Consider the following 17,327-nt stretch of genomic DNA (forward strand, 5'->3'; position numbering starts at 1 on the left):
TTACTCAATAGTTGGGTTATATATCTCAATCTTTGAGATTTATAACCCAATTATTGAGAAGTATTATTTACTATATAACAGTAAATTTTAATGCTGCTGCGTGCGGAGCGGCGTGAATTTATATTATTTACAAGAAAAATAACATCTCATAGTTAGTCAAACGCGTTGAGATTGTATTAAATGGATATAACTTTGTGCCTATATCTATGGGTGACGGTAATCACTTACCATCATGTGGCCAATAAACTCATCTTCTTTAAAAATAATTATACTGTGTAAAAATAAAATATTATATTTCCATTTAACATGTTTGTACTAAATTTTATTTTATCTTTTTAGTTATCTTGGCGGAATCAATACCACAACTCGGACTCTTTATTTCACTGGTGGGCGCGATTAGCAGCACAGCCTTGGCGCTCATGTTCCCCCCTATCATCCAGCTCGTGGCAACTTACCAGAATAACAATAACATACCTCTTTACATGACCTTGAAGAATGGTTTTATTATCATGCTCGGCATTTTCATTTTCGTCACGGGAACATATCAAAGTGTCGCGTCCATTGTACGCGCTTTCTAATCATTTTCATGTTTGATGTAGGTATTTGCTTTTGAAATAGACAAAAAAAAGCTATTTATCTCTTGAAATGTTTAATATAATTAATTTATTTTACGTGACAAACACAATGAAATGGGTAGTATAAAATCCTTAGTCTACATTTGTGAAGCGAACGATTGTTATTCGAATATATAGGTCTTAATTGTAACGGGTTTTAGAGGAATAAATGAAACGAACGGTAGGGTGAACAGTCGGCTTAGGTAAATACATTCAGTTCTACACTCGAAGCTTTTTACACGGGACATTTTAAAGACTACGTGTACTTCTTTACATTTTGATAGCTCTCGATGGGGGCTAGGAGCTGGAAAACTAAATTCCAATTCGATTTGCTCATTTGGCAGACATTAGGAATTAATAGTGACAATAGTAATTAAATATCCGTAAGAAACATTAAGGACAGCGTCTGCCACCATTGTAGCGCAGCATTGTCAACAACTTCAAATTTGTAAAAAAATGGCAATTTATCAATATTTAAAAAAAATAATTATTAAATAGATTATTTCAAGTCTGATATCTGAGTCTGTGTACCATATCTTTGACTTATATATTACTTGTATTAATGTAGGGAGTGGTATTTAAATTTATCCCATATTTTTAACATACCCAACTCATATATTTACATATATATCTGCAAAACTTTGGTGCGTACCCACAGCCCCAGTAGTGGACACCCTAGCTCTCAAAGTTGCATGCTCGTTGTTAGCTCTTCATATAGTATTTTGTGCGAACACGTAGCGGAGCGCAGTGTGTTCTTCATAGTGCTACGAGCATTAGTGCTTTCCATCCCACCGACCACGCCCTAATCAGAGCTGTGTTCTCATTAGAAAAACAATCAGGATGAACGTCATTCCTCGCCCAAGATAACGCAAATTATAAAGCGAAGCCTATTACTCGCTCCCTCGCCTGGTCGCACTGTACGGGTCAGTAGGCCTAATAGAAATTACACAATAAAAATATCTCTTTTCGTACCACAACAGCACACTGCGTACGGTACCTTTGATGCATCAACATTGTTAATACGCTACAACACAATTTAAAGCTTAACATCATATAGATACTATTTTAAGAGACATTTTCGAAAAGCGCTATAATCTTTTATTTATATAATAAGAGATTGTTGCGTCCGGAATCAGGGTTATAAAATTCTTAATAAAATTTCACCTACATTATAGAATAACGGATACACTTTTCATTATTTTTTATAACTTAAATATATTTCGATTGTATTACCTTAAAGAACTTGAAATATGCCTTCTGACTATTAAAAAATATACTTATTTATATTTAAGAAATATATATATTCACCTATTTAATTACATGAAGTTATAATAACTCAGCATAATTACAATTTAATTGTATATAATGAAATTATGTAACAGTTATTGTTTTAATATATAAGGCATAGTAAAATTGGTATGAATATTACATTAGATTTAATATTTATTCATATTAATTATAGACAATAAGATATTTAAATTATATGTGTGACGATATTAAAAGTCTAGATTAGGCTTTAGCTAGATCGACCATCGTATACGCAGCGAACTGAAACGAAACGGCAGCATATTTATAAGACGAAATTAATCAAATTATTAAAAACTTATTAATATTTAATTGAATTCATTAGACTTTATGTTAATCATGTTAAAATGAGTAAACAACAACTTATTTTTAATAACAAAATATAAATAAAATTTACGAATTTATTGATTTTTATTGTATTTAAATTATTTTATTTTTGTGTTTGTAGTAGTACTTACTAAGACAGTAATTTGTTTATGATAAAGACCATTGAATTTAATATTACCAAAAAAAACCGAATTTATACAATGAATGATTATTAATATAACATACATATATATGTATATGCTATGGTTGACGCCGCGTTGGTTGACGTGTGGGTAGGTATAATTTTTACAGTACATATTCTTATTATATTGATAATATATTCAAATATTTGTGTCAATATCGGGCGATGGTGAACACTAACCGCCGACTTCCTAAAAATACATACGAAATAATCTCAAGAATACAATAATAGCTTAGTAAAATTAGTGTTATATAATTCATTAGTTTAAGAAATACAAATAAAGCGAATTAAATGATTTATTAAAGTATACCAATATTGTTACCGTTAAAATCTGTGTAGTAGGATAAAATTATTATATACTTAGGATTAAGCAAGTTACTATCCAAATTACATAAACATCAATACGCCGGTCACAGACTTCGTAATGAAAAATCTTACTGTAACTCATATGTCGTTTAAAAAACGTAAAGTTTCTTTTAATTTGGAAATAAATCGCTAACGATTTGCTAATTTTAAATGCTGTATATACGATTGTAATTGTATTAAAATCGCTACGTGCTGAACCTTGCTTAGATGTTATATTTGTGCCAGTTTCTTGCTTATAAACTGTGATAAATATGTATTACGTTATTTTGAGAAAATAAAGATTAAAAACATGATTTAGTGTTTTATTCACATCCGTTAAATACTACATAAAAAAATCTTAGTTTTTTTTTAACACTAGAGAATCGTGAAATATTATTATCAACATAAAAATTGGTATTAAATAAAAAACATAAAGATAATTTTCGAGAATTTTACTAAATGAATATTACCCATGGAGAGGAACCACTATTTAAATGAATTTACAAAATAGCTTCAAAGATCCAAAACTGATATTTCTATATTAAAGTATTACAATTCAATCTAAAAACTATAATAAATAATACAAAAGTTTAAATATACACCCATTTCCTAAATTTGTACAAATAATAAATACTTAAAGAAACGAATATAAGTACATACATACAAAACAGTCAGCGTGACGAATGACACGCAGCGTGCCAAGGAAACCTTTTACGCAAAAGGCCAATCGTTGTTATTGTTACCAACAAAAAAAAAAATCGTAAACTAGTTGACATTGTTTTATAAAGTGCAATTCAAACATAATACTTTGCCGCTTGAAGATCGTTAGTTTCAAATAACAATGTAAGTACGTACAATAACAGTGACGTCTTACTAATAATTATAACTATGTATTCACCTTTTTTCAATCATTTTTAAGACGTTACTTAATTAGTTAACAATTAGATATTTGAATAAAAACAACATTATTCGTGTAGTAATTATAATTTAATCGCCTCTCACTAGATATCTCAACCAACATTGTCATGTCTTTTGGTTTTTGTAACGGGTCCTGTGCCGTCCCCTGACAACGTCAGACATTCTCTTCAGACAGCTCTATTCTATTATGGAACATATATGGATATAACAAAGCAGGTGACTGAATAACTTATCAGTTAGTAAGCTTTAATATTTTTATTGTGTTGACTTTTGTGAGACATGTTTGTATACATTAAATTTGTTCGAAGTAATTCGAATTGTAAAACGTAAATGTCACGGTGCGTTGTCACGTGACTTAATTTAAAATGCATTGATTTGTAGCCGTAAATCTTCGTGGTATGAGTGAAATAACACTAACTAGCTAAGACACGAAATCTCCGAAAGATTAGGTCCGATAGATTTGAAATATAGCATAGTTACTACTTTTGTGATGTAGACGATCGCTAAGAAAAGATTTTATGCGAATCTAAATATAAAAAACTAAATAAAAATATTAAAGCGGTTACTTTGCACGATTTATGCAAACTCGTCCGAAGTTGGGACGGGCAGCTGGTCAACTATATTGTACTTATGAATTATGTAATTATTTACTAATTACTTTCTTAGCTCTTTGATAACATAACGCTTGGAGCAATCTATCAAATATTCAAAGTGAGCAAACTTGACTGCGTGTAAATCATAAGCGTGGTCTAGACATACATATTTGCTGTTTTTTCCGTAAATATATTTTGTTATAAGATAAACACATTTAACGGAACTTCAAGGCGGCAGAACAATGTCAACTTTACACATGTAAATTCAACTAATTAAAAAAAAATAAACAAAATTATTTCATTAAACTCTATTTAAAGGTTAAATTATTATTCGATACGATTAAATTAGTGTAGTAAAATGACACGGCTGCGTATTAAATTTTTAGTTAACTCGTTACAAAAATCTAACTTACTCGATAATACTGTCAACATGAACGACACGTAACCTCCTCCAAATTTTTCGAGCAATGAAATATTACGAACGAAGTATGTGCTGAGAGAACAACGCGAAAATAAAATAAATATCTCATCAATAGTAATTAATTATAAACATTAATACAAGGGATGCGTTCAAGCGGTTCACTCACAAACCCACATATTTCTTAAGTAATTGTTCTGCGAACAGTATAGGTCAGGCACGGACTACGCATTTTGGAATATAATATTCTCTTTCGATGTTTGTTTGATATAAGTACGGCAGAGTACATGCCTGTTGCCCATTTGCTTTTATAAATACCATGTCGCTCACAAATATCCATAAAAAATACCAAATAACATTCACAGCTCCAGGATCGCGCCACGGTAGTAGCGTTACATACGAGTACATCAATGATGGATACGTACACTTTCAGAATTTCAAAAGTCAAAAACCTTTGCTCTTAATAAAAAGGCACATTTTAATTGTACTATAATTAACAAAATTATTTGTCATCCTCGTGATACCTGCATTCCATAAAAGCAATACAATACAACTAAACACGAATAAAAACAATGACATCTATATGATTAGGCAGTGAATATAAAGCTAATAATATAATTACATATTGATAACGGCACACTAAATGCCCTAATCTCAAGATATAAGCAAATATAATTTAAAACTACGATCACACACACACACGCCTCATACAGTGGCAGTGTAAATAGTAAAATAGATACACATATTGAATGGACTCATAGTGTTAAGGAAAATTAAAAAAAAAAATTGTGATACAGTATGATTTAAATAATCCATCCACCTGCAGATGACGCCTAAGTAGCTTATTACTAGACCCGTTATCTTGTCGCATTGTTCAAGTATCGGTAAGGTTAAGGCATACATTGAAATTTGTGGTATTTTGAAGTGACGGTTCTCCTGACCATTTGTTACCACGGAAGCATAAACATTTCCCAATTTCGAACTTCTGCTGATAATGTTTTGAAAAAAACGCTAATTTTTATCACGTCCTATGACATACATGTTCGTCTCCGTCTGAAAATTGGTATACAAAAAGACTTATCAACGCGACCGTATGTAACCGTAAATATTAAAAATAGCGACAAAAATTCTTTCTTTCTTATTTATTGTTTTACTTTGTATGGTTAAGAAGGCAGTCTTAAATCCCAATTTAATTTATATTATCATCACTTCGTTGTCAAACAAACAAATGCGAAAATTAAGAAAATATAAATATATATAAAAATAAGGAAATCGATTCAAAAAAAAAAATCATTATTTTAATTTTCAATTATACGCGCATTTTACGAGCTAATCCTATACACAAATGTTAAAAGAGAACTAGAGAAACTATTTCCATAAATACTAGAATAATGTAAATCCCCTTAAAATGCGGTACGTATTTAATAAATTAAATACATGCCTTAATAAGTATTTATTATTATTGTGATACTGATTATTATGCTTTGTTTTCGAGATAATATCGAAATTTAAGTATAAAAAAATATATAAATAAATAAATATAAAAAATAAATCATCTACACACTACGACCACCTAATATGAGCTAAAATATATTGGCAATAATATAATCGTTGGTAACACAATGATACATTGACATTAATGGTGTAAAACACCCATTGGGGTCACGCCCCCACTCTCTACTCCCTTGCGTGTGCGTGGCGCGTATACATACACATCGTTGCTATTATAACAATAAGAAAATTATCTTTGTATCATCATTTTCATATTATATATATATATAAAATCCAGACATTTTTTTAATTTATTTAACTGAATATATATTTATCTTCTTTAATTATTATAAATTCTTTCAATAAGCAGTATTCACATGTCTCACGCCCAGTGGGCGTACTACAACGGCAACTTTTTTTAAGTATAAATATTTCATAAAAAATTAAAGTAAGTTATCTTTCGTAACTTCGTTTTCATAATTTTAAACATGACTGGAATTGTAATGAGATGTAATGTTTGCTTTATGAGTATAATATTGAAGCATAGACGAAACTGAAAAAATGTAAATTATTAATACTCATACGACATAATTAAAAAAATAAAGCGACATCAGTAATTATATATACGAAAGAAGAAAAACGATAAAAATGATTAGTCTTTTCTATACCAGTATCTATTAACAGCGAAATCAGACGGAACAAATATATATTTTAGTTTTAAGGCATACCGTTTTTTTTTTTAAACTTAAACTAAAATTAAATACCCTCAGTTCGTTTTGATCCTAATAAAAATAAATATCTGTATTCTAATATTTTAATAAATAATTATATATAAAAAAGTTAAATTTAAGTAAAGAAAATATTTAAAAAAAAAGTATAAATTGCAAAATTATTTTAAAGTATCCTCGGCCAATTGTTATTATTAACGGATATTATTATAAATTAAGCCTAGAAATGTAAAATTATTTTCTAATTTTCTAATTAAGGTTATTTTTGAATGAAATTTTTTCTTATTCATCACATTTTTTTTATAATTAAGCGTATATATTTTTTATTAAGATTTCGACTGAAAAAGGTTATATGTATTATTTTCGCATAATATTTAAAGTTCGAGGAAACCTTTAGTGGCTTTATTTATAAATGTTTTTCAGCGTGTAAATAATGCTCTGTCTTCTTCTTTCGAATGTCAAATCAAAATTGTCAGAAAGAGATAAATCAGTGTTTATCTACACAGTCGTTAAGCAACGTTCATAAGTCCGTATATAATTAGTTAAGACTAGTTTAAGAAATTGTTTCTTTAAAAAATTTAAAAAGCACCTCTGGATGTGATGTTGTCATTGAATTATTATGAATCATAGAGAACATTAAAGAAATAGAAGAAAAATTTAATATTAATTTGTAATCTGCTAATTTTAAATACACTTATAGGCTTTGTATTAATCAATATGTATTAGTCAATAGTCGAATAATTCAAATTGAAGGTGTTTTTTTTTTAAAAGGCAACATTTAGTAAAGACTCGCTGCCCACAATACTATTTGTTATACAAATGCGGATAGCGAGAGCAACGAGAACGAAGCAAGGCAATGTCTTTTATTAATAAGGTACATTATTAACATTTAATCAAACCTTTGTAGCTTTTCAATATATTTATATGTGTATGTGTATATAAACTAATGATTTTATTTACCGGTAACATTTTCATTGATCGTAAAATTCAATGAAATTATTATTAAATATATATATTTTTTAATATTACAAATAGAAAACTATTCCTTCTAATTTATCGTGTAAGATAAATCATCGATATGAGCGTGGAGCTTCACTATGGCTTCGATAAGACTCGTAATTGCGACGTCACATGCATCGCTGACCTCATACGTTTTATCACTCATGAGGTTCTGAGCGAGTATTTAATACAACTAAAGTCACACCGCTTGCGGGGTTATTCCCCTTGACGTGTCTTAGTAATAGTTCTGCACCTGCAGATCTTAAGTCAAGCCCTGCTCCCTAAATTCGTTACCTATCGGCCAATGTAAACGAGTCCTAAGACATATTAATATTTGATCATATGTTAATATTCTTCATTATTGCGTTCCTTAATATTAACTTCACGACGGATATTATTTTAAGTTAATAAGTATAATTTTAGTCTACATAATTTCGAATACACTACGCAGTGTCGACTATAACAGTTAATTAATGGAAGTTCGAGAACTTTCGTTTCTTTGGCGGAAGAACTGAGGATTTTTTTCAAACTTGGCTGAATACAATTTTCATTTGATTCGAATTTAAAAAGTTAAGTTTTTGTGTCGTGATTATGTGGATAATTAATCTACCTCCATATTATAGCGACGTTAGAATCGTCTTCTATGATCTGATCGAGTGTAGCCAGGTCGATTCGAGCGAGACAGCAGATTTCATCAACACTGTGCTTGCCGGTGAAGAGTCGCCGGATGCCCAGCATTGAGTCCAATCGTGGGGTGAACCCGTTGGGCCGAACCGGGCTGCGGACGTACACGGGATACCTACAAATGTAATAAAACAAAATTATTTATAAATTAACTTGCCGTTAAACTATTCCGTTGTCTAACAAGGTAATGAAGAGTTTAATTATTCATATTCTGGAAAAAGCTGTGTACAGTAACAGCCTGTTAATGTCCCACTGCTGGGCTAAGGCCTCCTCTCCATTTTAAGGAGAAAGTTTGGAGCTTAATCCACCACGCTGCTCCAATGCGGGTTGGTAGAATACACATGTAGCAGAATTTTAATGAAATTAGACACATGCAGGTTTCCTCACGATGTTAATGATTTAATTTAAAAAAACTGTGTCGCTCTTTTTAATTTAATCCTTTAATTAAGAACGCTCGTCTCTTACACGCCGCTCTCGAGTTAAAACTACGACTAGATACGACTTACGTATTGTAATATTTTTTCCTGTTGCACATATTTTATAAATTATTTTGATATTTCTATTAAGATAATTAACACAATGTGATGACAATTTTTTTCCTTAGTCTTCGTCGTATATATATATATATATATAGTATAGGTGACGTGTGACATGGGAAGTAGGTTGTTGAAAAAAAAAATTAGAGTCAAAAAACCCTTAATGATAGTCCTAGGTTATTTGTGAATATAATATAATAAGTAAAGTTTTAGAGGGCAAGAGATTGAGTCTAAGAACGCCCTACTACCACATGGCAGAGTGGCGAGTGGCACACTACGGGCTAGCAGTAAGAAAACCCGTAGTGAGCATGTGTAGTAGTAATTCAGTTGGTATGATTCAATTTGAGCGATGAGACTTGTCTGATGTGAAGTATTACATTTTCTTTTATGATATTTTTTTTATAGAATAGGAAGGCGGACGAGCATATGGGCCACCTGATGGTAAGTGGTCACCAATGCCCAGAGACATTGGCATTGTAAGAAATGTTAACCATCGCTTACATCACCAATGCGCCACCAAACCTTGGGAACTAAGATGTTATGTCCCTTGTGCCTGTAATTACACTGGCTCACTCACCCTTCAAACCGGAACACAACAATACCAAGTACTGCTGTTTTGCGGTAGAATGATGAATGGGTGGTACCTACCCAGATCAGATAGCGGTGTGTGAAAAATGTCCCAGGATATTATTATATTATTACATATTATCAATTATACAGATATCCTGGGGCGAGGTATTCATTTCTATAAGATTAGTTATAATACAAGTTATAAACATTCGAGAAAAATAATACCTGCAGAGTAACCGATGGCAGCGTTATGAGGATTCAGTAACGCTAACAAGAGATTGAATAGAATTTATTTTACCTCTTCAGACACTTAATGAGGCCGTGGATCTGCGCGAACACAACCAAGCGACGAATATCGAAAGGCACTCCTGGCGATGGAAAGAATCGTTCGCAAACAGTTCTAAGAGTGGTCCCTTGCTGTAGCGCGCAGAGTATTCCAAGTACATCCGAAAGAATTGGCTGGAAATTATATTTATATTAATAGGATTTAATTATGAACAAGATTGCGACTTTCATTTGACTAAATGAGCTGATTAAATCATCACATACTTGCGACCAATCCCATAAATAAAAAAACTAAAAAAACTATTATATTATATAATAATTAATATAAATTGACTGCCTCGTTGGTCTAGTGGCTTGATATAAGGCCGCAGACCCGGAGGTCCTGGGTTCAATTCCCAGGTCGGACCAATAAAAAGTTATTGGGTTTTTCTGTCAGAAAATTCTCAGTAGCAGCCCGGAGTCTGGAAATTGGAAGTGTGTACACTCCCGTGCCTCGGAAAGCACGTAAAGCCGTTGATCATGCGCCAGAACTCTTACCGGTCGTGTCGGATTGCCGTCCCATCGGATTATGAGAGTTAGGGAATAGAGAGTGCACCTGTGTTTGCGCACACGCCTGTGCACTATAATATCTCCTGCGTAGTTGGCTAATCTCTCTTGAGATTGGCCGCCGTGGCCGAAATCGGTCTGTAGGAAATTATTATTATTAATATAAATATTTTATAGGGAACGAATTATGTAATTATATTCTCTTAGTGTCATCAGTATTTGTCAATCAAGATAAAAACTATATTCCAATAGCAAGAAGGACACAGACAAATAAACAACTTTGACTTTCTTTGAATAGAGATATCATATAATCTGTGGTATTCGTTATTATGAATTCGTGAAAAATGGCTTTTGAGTGTCAGCGAAGTTGTTATTGGATGTTTGGGCATAAAATTTATGTATTATACGTATTAGTAGTAGAATAGTTGTACTATAAATAGAGATGCATTTATTAAGAAATGTTTGTAGAGCATAACATAGCCGATCTATTAGGAAATCGCATGGTATGTAAATGTAAGGTTTATTTATCTTTCTGCCATTGGATCTAATCCATTAAACAAACGTGGAAACTATACTAGGAAGTAATATACTTACTTTTTCTTTATTTTCGCAAGCGTTGCTCAGGAAAGAAATACAAGATTTTTGCATTTCTTGGTCACTGAACAGTCTGCTGAGACTCGGCGTGGCTCGGTACATGTTACTGAACTTCAACACAGGTATCAGAACCACCTGAAAATAAATAAAAAGCGTAATGTTGTATCATATGTGTACTAAAACGAGAATTAATAATGTCCTCCAGACCGATTTCGGCCACGGCGGCCAATCTCAAAGAGAGATTAGCCAACTGCGCAGGAGATATTATAGTGCACAAGTGTATGCGCAAACACAGGTGCACTCTCTATTCCCTAACTCTCATAATCCGATGGGACGGCAATCCGACACGACCGGAAAGAGTTCAGGCGCAGGACCAACGGCTTTACGTGCTTTCCGAGGCACGGGAGTGTACACACTTCCAACTTCCAGGCTCCGGCCTGCTACTGAGAAATTTCTAACAGAAAAACCCAATAACTTTTTTATTGGCCCGACCTGGGAATTAAACCCAGGACCTCCGGGTCTGCGGCCTTATATCAAGCCACTAGACCAACGAGGCAGTTAAAACGAGAATTACAATTGTTTATTATATATGTATCTATTTTTCTTTATTCTTTATATTTTTCTGTAAATATCAGATTCTGATCAATTGCAGGTTGGGAAACACACATCTAGCAGATTTTCACTGCCGAGCACATTATGTATTTTAAGCACAAATTATGCACGTGAAAATTCAGTGGCGCATGACTATTGCTCCTTGTTTGAGCATTCAATGTTTAAGGTAAAAACCAGGCCACCTCATATTACATGAGGTGAATAAGGTGTAGAAAAGATTCAAGTAAATGTTACACATACTTTACACGCTTGGCTCTTGGCTCTGAAATTTCGCTTACATAGTCTAAAGACAATTCACAGCAAAAGCATTAATTTTATCAAATAATCATCGTAGTAGACTCACCACCCCATAATATACCAAATTTTGTATACACGATTTGACGAGAGTTTTCTCCACGTTTGTATCGGACGCTATCTTCGACACGTGGTTGTAACCATTTATATGCGGTAGAAGCTGAATAAATAGAAATATTATTAAACAAAGCTTAATAAGTATAACCCTTTCTCAATAGCCGGATATACCTTATCCTTAGCCAGGTCTCACGAGACCTTAATGTCGTATACCATTAATAATTACGGCTTAGTCGTTCTCTCTGGTTCAGTAGCACTCTCATAATCTAATGAAAGAAAACCCTACCTTTGTTGATCACAAGCCAAATGGACTCAATATCGGAAAATTTGTGAATTTGGATGATTTCTTTGCAATTTTATGAAAAGTTCGCCAAATATTTATGTAAAAAGAATGCTTGAATTGCATTAAAAGGGTGATTATTTTCTCTTTTACCTGTCGGGTTGTTAGGTCCCAATCAGCGTCCATATCAACTTCAAAGGGCTCTTCATCTTCCACGTCCAAATGTTCCTGGCTCGGTATTTGTTCAGATCCTTCTTGTGGAACTATACGAGGCGGTCTCCCGGGGCGAGGAAGCCCCACCGAGGCGACCAATACAGGTACGTCGAAATCGTGTACCGGCGTAGGATCTTTACGCACTTCGAGCACTTTCAAGTGCATTACTGTGTCGCCTTCTGATTGAACAAATTAGGTTATCATTTAGAGTGCATAATTTTTTTTATTATATCTATCAATAATCATCAGCAGATTTTGTATGAAAAATTTATGTATTACTTGATTTTAAGCAGCACTTACTCTTAAGGATTAAGTCAATATTTATGTATTTATATATACTAAAATGAAGTTGTTTATATCTTTTATTAAATTTGCTTCCTTAAATAGATATTGTCATAATTAATAATAATGTCCTCCAGACCGATTTCGGTCACGGCAACCAATCTCAAGAGTTTGAGATTAGTCGGGACGGCAATCCGACATGACCGGAAAGAGTTCAGGCGCAAGACCAACGGCTTTACGAGGCACAGGAGTGTACAGACTCCGGGCTGTCAGTGAGAATTTTCGACAAAAAAAGTCAATAACTCTTTATTGGCCTGACGGATTTGAACTCAGTGCCTCTACATGTAGCCACTAGACCAACGTGGCATAATTATTAAATTAACAAAGAATGTTTAATATTTATATTTCTTATTCTGTTAAAAAAAAATTAATTCTAAGAAAGAAAAATAACGCACCAACTAATGTAGCTTTCCTATAAGTGTTTAGGTCATGTAATAAGTGAGCAAGAAGTGTCGGCAGTTTTGTCGAACCATTCGACACAAATCTAGTTTCTTCTTCCATAATTGTCTGTGTAAAAAAAATGAATGAGTTAAATTTTTGTGCTGCACAATACGGGTAATTCGATTACCAAAAAACATTGTGAAAAATTAAGATAAAATTAATAATAAGTTTAGTGACAATCAGAAGTAGTATTCATTAGATTTTGTTGCTATAAATATAATTAAATTTTTTTGAGTAGATTTGTGTCACAATAGCTAGAACAGAATCAGTGTATCTGTAAGTGTCTAACTTACCAAGTGTTCACCGAGTTTCTTAACAACGGGTTCATATTGCACAGTTTTCGACCAGCTATCACAGACAAAGCAGAGATTGAACAGGTACATATTACGTTCATATCGTGAGTTCTCTATCCTTATAGGATAACCGACTATTTTATGACCAAGTGCATTTCTGTAAAAGCATTATTATATCAGCTTTATTAATTATTAATAATTTAAAACTTTTCATCTTTATCTAAAACTGGATTTAAATTCTATACCAGCTTAACTACAGCTAGAATAGAAATTGAATCTATATAATAAATTGATTTGAGATCGGCAAACATGTTCTTTTTTTATTAATATCTAACTTTAGTCTTACCCTCAGTTACTTCTTAACACATATATAACTTTCTTGTACCATGACACATGTCAGGTTAACATTTTTTATCTGTACTACAATAATCTCATTTTTCAACTTTTCCAACATAAGTTCTTCATGCAATTCAATACTTTAGATTATGAATGGAATCAATAACCACTACTAAATGTCCAAATAGAAAATCAATTAAATGTTTTGCTTTCTCTCTTTTATAGGTGAGACAGAAAATATGTGTCAAGTCTAATTCTATTTAGCTGAATTGAATATACATATTGTATTAAATCACATTATTTTAGTTAACCAAGTATTTAATGATTCTATAAGAAGAGAGCTATGACAGCAGTGTTTTTTTTATCTACCATACCTTAACATTACTTTTATGTTCATTTTTTATAGTTCATTATTAAATGCCGTCAGATTATATAGACTATGCATAACACTCATAATCATTATAAAAAATACAATCATTCATAGGCAAGTGTAATAATTTTAATCAGTAATAGAGTAAAAATAATTATTTACTCTATTACTAATCTAATAAGGGATTACTAATAAATCAAAGACAACAAAGCTTCACAGAAACACACATGTATTTATCTGTCAATATAATTGTTTTTCTTGTTTTAATAAACCAATTATGGAATGAAAAAAATATAGTAAACATAACAAAGAAACAATAACGACCTGCTGAGAACTAATCGCAAATGATTCTTATATATATCAATGCGAAAAGAAATTCAAGTTCACACTTAAACTACATTCTCTAACCCTCCAAATTGACATGATTAAAGCATCTTGATCATTTCTTAGCGATATCTTTCAGCAAGTAAATTTTACAGCTATTTTAATTACAGATGCCACAAAGAACTAGAACTATTTAGTTTTTCTTGTGTGCAGCCCAAACTTAAATACTTAATCATGGTAAATAATGGGAACATTATTACAGTTTTTAATTAAATGGTGTCATAATACTTACATAGTCATTGTACATTTTTGAATCTGAGGCTTTGGAATGATATAACCACTTATTGAATCAAAGAGCTCTTTTGATACGTAATCATCAGGAAACTGAAATTAATGATATATTGTAACTAAAAAAGTAGATTTTGTTTTCATATTATCATCATCATTTATTGAAAAGTGTACCAATTTGATGTCAGTAGTATATTATTTCTAACCTTTATGATAAATTATTTTGTTATATAATTAATTTACCTTTAATTCAACAAAACATATACAAGTTGAGAATGAACTAAAGCTGTTTAAAAATAATATATTTAAATAAAATGAGACTAAAATTATTTCCAAAATATTTGTTACGAATCAAACTATAAGAAAACTTTAAGGAATTTGTATTATTACAAAGACAATTTTTCACAATTTATCAAATAATTTAATAACCAGTTACGAAATGTTTATAAACAATTGAGTTCATAGATAGTCTGATAACAGGCGATAAAGGTTTATTTTGTTACCTGACATGCTATTTTAGGTCCTGCAACTGGATGGAATTCGCCTAGAAATATGCATCGGATGGGTCCTTCTCGCCCACATCCTTCGTAATAACGTGTTTCCATGATTTTTGAGGACATTAAGGAGATATTTGAATCAACATCGTTGTCATGCTCAACATCTGATGCGGAATCCAGATAGACTTGCATTGGACAAAACTAGCAGAACATAATTATAAATTTAAATAAAAATACCCTTTACTATTACGACTACCACTTTATAAAAACTAATAAGGATCGCCGATCGCATGACATTGTAGACTGTAGTGTGCATTTCCACGAATTGAAAAAAAAATCGTAATCGTCATAAACTTTAACTGTCAATTGACAATTGCCATAGAAATACCACAGACTTTTCCTCTTTTCATTTACTTACTAGCTCTGGATACAAGTGTTTTACAGTTTGGCTGTAAGGTTTTTTAAAGTTAGCTAAAATGAACTGTTTAATAAAAAGTAAAGTAAAATATCCGAAGAAATAACTGTAAGGTCTGTTAAATGGGAAATTGATAGTAGACTGCAATCGCTCACTCATTTTGTGTAGCAAATTTTGTAGGTAATTGTTTTTTCATGCGTTTCTGGGAGTGTTTTTTTTGTTGACTTCTTAGGATACTTCAGACAAATATAAGTAATAAATTCCCCCTATTCAATTTTCTATAGGTACTAAAATATGCTTAATATGAGAATATTACATAAAATAGACTCCAAAATATATTGATGGAACATTGAGACTCAACAAGGATATTGGAAGTCAAAAGTATTACTTGCTTTTAAATACTGCTTCTGGAATCAATTAATTAATTATGACTATATAGTCTATATAGGTAATATTATATAGGTAAACTTTCTTTACAACGGGTAGGTAATTGCATTCTTTAGAACTGCAATGCGTAATCTGATGGCACAAGTGATAAAAAATAAATTTACAGTAGTATCACACTTCAGGCCAAGTCTCCTCCCCTCTTATAGAGACGTTCTGTAGCTCATCCATCTACCACGCTGCTTCAATGGGAGTTGGTGTATAAGTAGATTTTATGCATGGTATAAATACTGAAAAACCTGTAAAATTGTCCGTGTAGATCATTGCCAAAAGCTTTATTTTAATGTCACCCCTGGTAACGCTTTTGGTTTGTATGAATAGTGAGTCAGAATAGTTCCCGTGGTTCGTCGCGCATTGTAAGAATTTGCTTATATACACTTTCAATTGTCAACAGTTTCATTGGCAGTAAACAGTTTCGTTGTCTATATGCAAGGGCGACCATTAACCATCAGGTAGATAACATTATCTACCTATTATATGCTCGACATATCATCTGGGACCTTTGAATAATTTCCTATTTTTTATGATGCCGTACGCCGAATGTTGAGTTTCGGAGCCAATCGAGACATATTATTGCACCGTTAACAAGGGTTAAGAATATACAATGCGCCTTATACTTATTCCTAATTTCAAAAAAGGTCATCTTCAAGCAAAGAAAGCAAGCTGAACAAAATATTATGTGGGTATAATATGTCATTGTTAACAAGACAGTTCAACGTTAATTCGCATAAACTCGAAGATTAACTCTCAAAACCTTGCCTTAACACAATTTTATAATGTGTACAGAAGGGATAAACTGTACTTACTTTTTTAGCACCTTTTATTTGAAAATAAAATAACACGAAAATGTTATTCTTAACTTTGAGTTTCAAGTCACACAGCCACTACCAGATATGTATATACAGACACAGAGTTATAGGATTAATTTTATGGATTTTTTACAACTACCTTCTACTTGCAACAAAATTGCGAAGTTACCAATTTCGA

General features: G+C 31.9%; 2 protein-coding genes across 6 annotated transcripts in view; one reads left to right on the top strand and one right to left on the bottom strand.

Moving 5' to 3' along the window:
- Positions 1 to 3,086, top strand: part of LOC126780353 (proton-coupled amino acid transporter-like protein CG1139) — a 36,239-nt gene extending 33,153 nt beyond the window's left edge. For all 3 annotated transcript variants that reach the window (XM_050504773.1, XM_050504774.1, XM_050504772.1), the window contains one exon: positions 340 to 3,086. In XM_050504773.1, the coding sequence (XP_050360730.1) occupies positions 340 to 578 (239 nt within the window). In that variant the 3' untranslated portion in view covers positions 579 to 3,086. The remainder of the gene's footprint in view (positions 1 to 339) is intronic.
- A 165-nt stretch (positions 3,087 to 3,251) lies between these two features.
- Positions 3,252 to 17,217, bottom strand: LOC126780354 (GATOR complex protein NPRL2-like). 3 transcript variants are annotated; one of them, XM_050504775.1, is made up of 11 exons: positions 17,147 to 17,217; positions 15,488 to 15,682; positions 14,989 to 15,080; positions 13,667 to 13,823; positions 13,328 to 13,439; positions 12,531 to 12,769; positions 12,090 to 12,200; positions 11,135 to 11,269; positions 10,008 to 10,168; positions 8,530 to 8,718; positions 3,252 to 5,754 (listed from the first exon to the last, which is right to left on the bottom strand). In XM_050504775.1, the coding sequence occupies exons 2-11, from the start codon at positions 15,671 to 15,673 to the stop codon at positions 5,730 to 5,732; spliced, it is 1,407 nt and encodes a 468-aa protein (XP_050360732.1). In that variant the 5' UTR covers positions 15,674 to 15,682; positions 17,147 to 17,217; the 3' UTR covers positions 3,252 to 5,729. The 3 variants fall into 3 exon arrangements, with proteins under 3 accessions (XP_050360732.1, XP_050360733.1, XP_050360734.1); XM_050504776.1 differs by lacking the exon at positions 17,147 to 17,217 and adding an exon at positions 16,448 to 16,465; XM_050504777.1 differs by lacking the exons at positions 3,252 to 5,754; positions 17,147 to 17,217 and having other exon boundaries at positions 7,267 to 8,718; positions 15,488 to 15,792.
- Positions 17,218 to 17,327: the final 110 nt, after the last annotated feature.

Source organism: Nymphalis io, chromosome Z (assembly GCF_905147045.1).
Source record: "Nymphalis io chromosome Z, ilAglIoxx1.1, whole genome shotgun sequence".
Classification (NCBI taxonomy): Eukaryota; Metazoa; Arthropoda; class Insecta; order Lepidoptera; family Nymphalidae; genus Nymphalis; species Nymphalis io.